This window comes from Camarhynchus parvulus, chromosome 3 (genome assembly GCF_901933205.1).
Source record: "Camarhynchus parvulus chromosome 3, STF_HiC, whole genome shotgun sequence".
Classification (NCBI taxonomy): Eukaryota; Metazoa; Chordata; class Aves; order Passeriformes; family Thraupidae; genus Camarhynchus; species Camarhynchus parvulus.
In genome coordinates, this window is record NC_044573.1 from 42,824,603 (window position 1) to 42,831,641 (window position 7,039).

Below are 7,039 nucleotides of genomic sequence, written 5' to 3' on the forward strand. Positions count from 1 at the left end.
CAATACACAAATCTGGAAAATGTCAGTACTAGTCTTCATCTCACTACTGTTTTTACCATTAACACCAGGACAGCCTAGAAGCAGCCTTATTGGTTATATGCAGCAAAGACTAATAGTACTTGACTCTTCGGCAGAGAAGCTGAAACTGCCTACAAAATGCCCCTGAGAAATAAAAGCAGTACTAGCTTTCCTCATGAACAGGACCACAGAAGCATCATAATTATCACAACAAAACATAAGGGGGAAAAGCAACTTATGCATCTAGGTGTGATCTGAGAGGGAAGTTACTAAAAGCACACAAAGGCAACATGAGGTTGCTTTTTCTTCCAAAGCCATGATATTAAAGCATTTTCTTTACCAACAGGTGCCTGCCACTTCCCAGGTAGGAGCAAGCATTTTAAGGCTTCCCCAGAAAACTTCTACCATGTTTTCTTCAGCATCTGTTAGTACCTCCAGTACATATCTCCTCTACCACCTTCACGGTGGCCAGCTGCTGCCCAACCTCTGAAGCAAAAACATTTCAGCTACCTAGCTGAAAAGCACCAAGCAAGTTTTTGAAAGTGTCATTCTTTATACAGCTGTAAGGAGTATTCTTGCTTTCAACAGACATTGTGCCAGCAATGCAAGGAAAACCTTACCTACAATTTGAGGACTCAACTGCTTCTCCTTTTTGAACCTCTGTATCTTTACATTGCCTTCCATTTTTTCTTGAGAGCTTTTGTTGAATTACTTCGCCTTTATCAAACATAAGGTGCAAACGGTAGCTGATCACCTTTATTACCGTGAAGAAAACTGTCACTGAGCTGCAGTACACAAAAACTGTCACTGCATTTGCTGGAAAAGCCTACAGAAAGAAATAATGAGGACACAATGATAACAGTTTCCTTTGAGAAAATGCTGCTAAAACTTTTAAATACAATATACGTATTGATTCTGCTCACAGAAAAGGTTTAAGGGTTTCTTCAAGGTTCAAACCATTTCACAAGATCTATTATTTTTATTAGCTGTGGATATTATTTATTATCAAAATCAGCAAAATCCCACCATTGACAAACATTATAAAGCTTTTAAAAATACCGCAACCCCATGTTAATGCAGCTGCAGCCTTTCCTAAACTATGAATTCATAAAAATACAGACACAAAATGAAACATTAGTTATCTACAAAAAGGAAACCTTTAGAAAAATTCTGTCATCTTACTCTGTCAGTTATGACTCAATAGCAGAACACTATCGTTTGATGTCCGTTTTCTAATGCCTCACAACGTTCCCAAATACCTTAACCACTGAGGAATTTTAAATAATTAGTCAGGACTAGTCAAAACAAATGAATAAAAACACAGTTAGAGAGGCATCCTGTCCCCACTGACGTTCAAGGAGCAAGCAATTGGCTATGCAGTGCTTAGTTGCCAGCTGGGGTTAAGCTATGACACAACCTCTTTGAATTCTTTTTCTAAAGTACATAATTGTTAATTTGCAGCTGTCTGTGATCTGTTTGATGATCTGTGATGAGCACCACAGCTCTTCGTCATTAAAATTAATTACAGTTCAACTACAGTCTGTAATGTTCTTTCACAGACATGACAGACTAACAACTTTTTTATATACAAATATTTCCTTACAGTAAAGGGCAAACCATAGCAATGGACACTTGCAGTTATAACTGAAGTACCGAAGTCTTTACCATTATAGTCATGGAACATGCTTATGTATTGTCATTACACAGCTGCAGTCTCACAGTGAATTTAATCTCTCTTAAAGTTTCAGGGGTTTTATTTAAACATAGATTTACTACATTCTCACACAAGAAAAACAAAAAGCCCCAAGCAACACACAAAAACAAAAAAGGTTTTCAATACTCGGAACTTGCCAAAGGCCTGCTGAAGGTAATTTTTAAGAATGGTCTTTACTTTGGTACTAAATCAATCATTTTTTTAAATTCATAAATAAATCACACTGACCACACAGATAAAGGGAAGGGAACAAGGCATGCTTATTTCATCCTTAGAACAAGTCACCACATTTATCTCGATGTTGAAATTAATATGTTGAATCATTTCTGTGTTGTGACAAGCAAGTGGGATGCAATTCTGATGCTGCTTTTGGCTCACTGGGACTTCATACCATCAAGATGCACACATGAAAACTTTGAGGCGAATCCTTTTTAATGACTATTCTGATTCAGATACAAAGAATCTGTTGCACAATAGTGGAGGAGCTATTTAGGACATACGTACTACCAATGATCCCTAATACGACAGACATGACTTTCTACAAGTTGAGGCTTAAGTCTGGTAAGAGTACTTCATGGTACTGTGTAAATACCAACTCCCAGCACACCCTTAAGTTACTTAGTGAACTCGGGCCAGAAAGAGGATCCATTTGCAAGGTCATGTTCTCAAGGTATAAGGCTTAGTAGATGAGGCTGAAGAACTTGAGGTTAAAGAATTTGTGGTTTATGACTAATGTTTTTACAAAACGAGTAAGAAATTGTTTGGTTTCACAAAGAGCGGCAGCCAATTACCTGTAATGACTGTTTAAGAGAGATTTGTTCACCTTCCAAGGAATCTCTTCAACTATACACTAAAAGGCACAGATCAACCACTCATTATTAAATAACAATTCAGAATGGCCCGCTAAGAAAAGAAGCGCTTTATAGGTGACATTCATAAAGCTTAATAAATATTATATGAATAATGTCAAGAGGACACAACAAAAATAGATTTCCAGTAGCGCAGCCTGTGCGTGCAGAGAGCACGCCACAAGAGAGAATCAAAGGAAACTCCTAGATTTTAGAGTGGAAACAGGGCCAGTTTTAGCAAATGCTGAGTGCAGCATGTGCTCATCCCTGCCTTGTGACCAGAGTGACCAGAGCTGTGCCCTGAGCCAGCCCATGGTCTCTGTGCCCATCTGTCCGGGACACGCTGTGTTTTAGTGTGCTCAAGACACCAATGGCATCATGTGCATCTTTAGAACTCTAAATCTTGGGGCAGGCTGAGTATACAAGCCAGCAGGTTGCTCTCTGTCCACATGAGGAATTAGGAGAAAGATGATAATGGAAAGCCCTCCATTCTCTGAATCAGGTCTCTTGCATAAGGTACCAGTGTCATATGACTGCAGTTGGTGTTCCCAGGGACAGACAGGTGAAAGCTATCAAATCCATGCTAAGGAGGAACTAAGTTACAGACCACTGAGAAGTTAGATTATAGAGTCACTTTTGATGAATATAGTTATAATTAGCCTGGTTTTCTATGAAAATGAGGTTTTATAATCACACCATGTGTCTGCGTATTCATCATCTCCCTCCATCCCCTGAGTTGAAAGGTAGCCAAAGAATTAAAAAGTTATTCAGCAAACTTTAAGAGAATACTCCCCACTGGGCAAGGTCACAGCAACACACCTCCTCTATTAATGAGAGGAGCCCACATAGTTCTCTGACCTTTTGATGCCACCCCAGTGACAGGAAAAGCTTCAATTGAGTTGACATCTTATTAGAAGCTATAAAAAAAAAATCCACAAATACAAATTCATTAGAAAGCGGGCTTCATGACTTCCCACAGGTTTCTATGGAAGCTGTAGCCCTAGTTTTCTTCATTCTTTCATCCCATTAAAAACTCTCTTATAACGTACTTTTTGTTCTCCAGTAGCTTCTGTTGTTATACCCTGCACCAGAACAGCGTGGGGTCACAGCCAGAAATGCAGGCTGGTGTGCCCAAATGCGGCCCAACTTACTGCTGCAAACGCAACAGGGTTGACATCGCCACCTAAGGAGCACCTTTGCTTGGGGCTTCTGCCTGCCCAGAGATTGTTCTCAGAAGAACAGCCACCTTCTCCTTCACGTGTCTACTGGCATTATTTGAGTAGCACAAAGGTGGAGGTGACTGAGATAGGTACATAAAGGTATGTAACCTTTGAACAAAGTAACACACCTTGTCAATTGGGCTGAATGATAAAGGGTGCTTAGACCCTGATGCATCCCAGCCACTGCTTGAGCCCCTGAGGCATCTAGAGCAAGGCAGTGCTGCACCTGGGCCTCACTGTCTGGGTGTGCTACAGAACACAAATGAGGGACCACTGCCAAACAAATGTTCAGTCAGCCACTACCATCAGAGATACGCGTGGGAGATATGACACTGGGGCCAAAGATCCATGTTTATCTGTTAATTAAGGCAAATCAATACTAAGAGATGTCCATCACACAATATAAAATATGGGAAAGCAGGTAGCAAATAAAATTCCAGGGGTGTACATTGAGTTCTAAGTGTGTCCTCCCACACAATAAATACCGTACGTAACAGGGTAGCCTATCTCTCTGCTGCGGAGATACTCGTATCCTTAACTTTTACAGAGAGATAGAGTGGGGTAAAAGGCAGCCAAGTGGAACTGGAAGCAGCTGACACACTGCTAGTTTTATCACAGTTTACCTCTGAGTAATTTATGTGCCCACACCCTTATACTGCCATGTTGTACTTCTCCTACCACAGCATGACTTGAAGACCTAGTGCGTGAGAAGCAACAACCCTGTCAGTTCAAGGGCTCCCTGTCCAACAAAAGGCAGGAGAAACATTGAGTAGGTTGTTCTGGGGAGTCACCCAAACACAATGCACATTCTCTTGCAGCTTGTAAAATAAGCTACAGTACAGTATTTCCCAAAGTTGCATCTCTGGGTCACTGGTGTTTTACTGGGGCTGAATACTAAAGAGTTGTCGCTATTTTCATGTGCAAAACACCTAGGGATCCTCAACTGCTTGGTGGAATAAGATAACTTTAATTCTTAATATATTATGAAAGTTGATATGGCACAGTTAGAAGAAATCTCATTATAATTTTGAAAGTTGATTTGAACAGCAATGATGCTCAAAATATCCGATGTACATTTTTAATGTTCAAATGATAAAGAAACTCAAGCAATGGAAGCACAGAGCTGCATTTTCAGGGGCGGGGAAAACTAATAAAGAAATCTTTAGTACCAAAGTAAGCTATGCTGAATAAGCTGGAGAAAGAAATTCTTGATCCACACAACAGAAACAAACTTGATACTTTAAGCTTCTCAATGCTACCATCAGCATGCCTCTGCTGAGCCACTGTGAAAAAACTAAAAACAGATGGATGAGTTTTGCCATTTGATTCAAATCACACTGTTTCAGAGAGACTTCCTGACTTCAACAAAAGACTATCCCAAGCAAAGGAAAAATTTAAAAAGTAGTACTGTTTTCATTTTGCCATTTCACGAAACATCACTGACTGCTTTAGCTGAATCCAAAATATTGGTGTCAAGTATGTAACATAAATATCACCCCAAATATTACTGAATATTATAAACAAAATTTCTTGTAAGCCAGAAAAAAAACCTTCTCTAAAAAGCAAGTTCAAGTTTCTAAGTGGCAAGAATAGATGTCTTGCATAAAGTTTACAAAGCCTTAGAAACAAGCCACTTGAAAACAAGAAAATGTGTAAGAATATAATTACTGTCAGGCAGCCATCATAATAAACACTTCATTCTTATCAAGGACAAAGAATTCCCATAGCAATATGTTAGCTCAAGAACACAAGTCCTGCATTTAACCAGATGATTCATCAGAAAGTCAGTCAGTCTGCAGAAAAAGCAAGTCCATCTAGGTAAGCAAAGACGATGCCCAAGAGAGTTCACCACATAAGTTACATTTTCTGCCCTTTAAAAAACGACTTCTAGCTTAGCTCTGACCTACAGTCCAGTGTTCTTTTGTGCAACCTCCACACTTTCTTCAGTTCAGAAGTTTCCCATAAAGAATCCTTCCAGATCCATACTTCTTTCAACTAAAAAAAGTTAGCCTTCAATTTTTTTTCCTTTTTAATCATACTTATGACTTGGACAGCAAATCCTGCAATGTGAGACAATCCTACAACTTGCTAGTTTGCATAGGAAATATGCAATCAATCAGAAGAAAGCACATTGTTATTCCGGTTCATTAACTCCATGAGCCATTCTTACAGGAATTCACTGCAATCCATGCCACAAAATCCAAACCAATTCACGCTTAAAAATACAAGATTTGCTTTCCACTGGGATTGCAGGGGATTCATAAATGCTCTCTGCTTTGATAATGAGGCCCATATCTGATTATGTAGGGTGAAGAAACCTATTTAGAAGTTGAGAATTTAGTTGAGTCACTCCAGGAACCAAATGGATGGAAACTGCTTCTAACGGAAGCAATATTACCCTATAATCACTGAAGGACACACCAAAATAGATTCGATGATCCAGCACACTTTAAGCTTTTCTCACACAGTAGGAAAGCACACAAAAACAACAGCAAAAGTTTCAAGCTTTTCAGGAAAATAAATCCTAAAGTCCAGCAAACAAACTCTAGTCATTATTCACTTGTAAAGTTTAAATTTCAGCACAAAGGGAGCTGCATGTCACAAAAAGCCATGTGATTCACCAGTGACATTCAGCAAGGCGTATTAATTACACGGTATCTGGATTTTTCCATTTATTTAACCTTCTCAGCAGGTAAGACTGGATCAAACTTTACCAAAACAAAACCAAAACACCTGTCTCACAAAGAGATTTTTGAACAAACGTCCCCACGGTCATTCAGCACTCGCAGACGCCAGCGCTGCACCCCTTCCCAACTCCTTCGCAGGACGAAGGGTCCGGCCCCTGCCGAGCGCAGCCGGCCGACTCACCCCGTTAACCTTTAGACACAAAACCCCCAGGTAAAGCCCAGAATGCCCAATATTTAAGCCCCCCCCGAGGGCAGTTTATAGCCGGCTGAGCGCACACGCCCTCGCCGCCGCTGCCCCCTGTGGGCCGGGGCCCGCGGCTCCCGCCCCGGCCCGGTGCCGCCCGCCCGCCCCGAGCCAGCCCCTCTCACCAGGTGCAGGGCCATGGGTAGCGTCAGCAGGAACAGCCACAGATAGAGGTGGCAGCTGTTGGTGAAGGCGCCCTGCTCCGGGTCGTGGTACCAGCCCCCGGTCAGCGCCGCCCACACGCCCTGCCCCACCAGCCGCGCCGCCGGCGACACCATGGCCGCCCCCCGCCGCCGCCACCGCCGCCC

General features: G+C 41.5%; 1 protein-coding gene across 2 annotated transcripts in view; it reads right to left on the reverse strand.

Moving 5' to 3' along the window:
* PCNX2 (pecanex 2) overlaps positions 1 to 7,039 on the reverse strand; it is a 155,846-nt gene extending 148,807 nt beyond the window's left edge. For both annotated transcript variants that reach the window (XM_030946434.1, XM_030946433.1), the window contains exons 1-2: positions 6,857 to 7,039; positions 639 to 844 (exon numbers count right to left, since the gene is read on the reverse strand). In XM_030946434.1, coding sequence (XP_030802294.1) covers positions 639 to 844; positions 6,857 to 7,009 — 359 coding nt within the window. In that variant the 5' untranslated portion in view covers positions 7,010 to 7,039. The remainder of the gene's footprint in view (positions 1 to 638; positions 845 to 6,856) is intronic.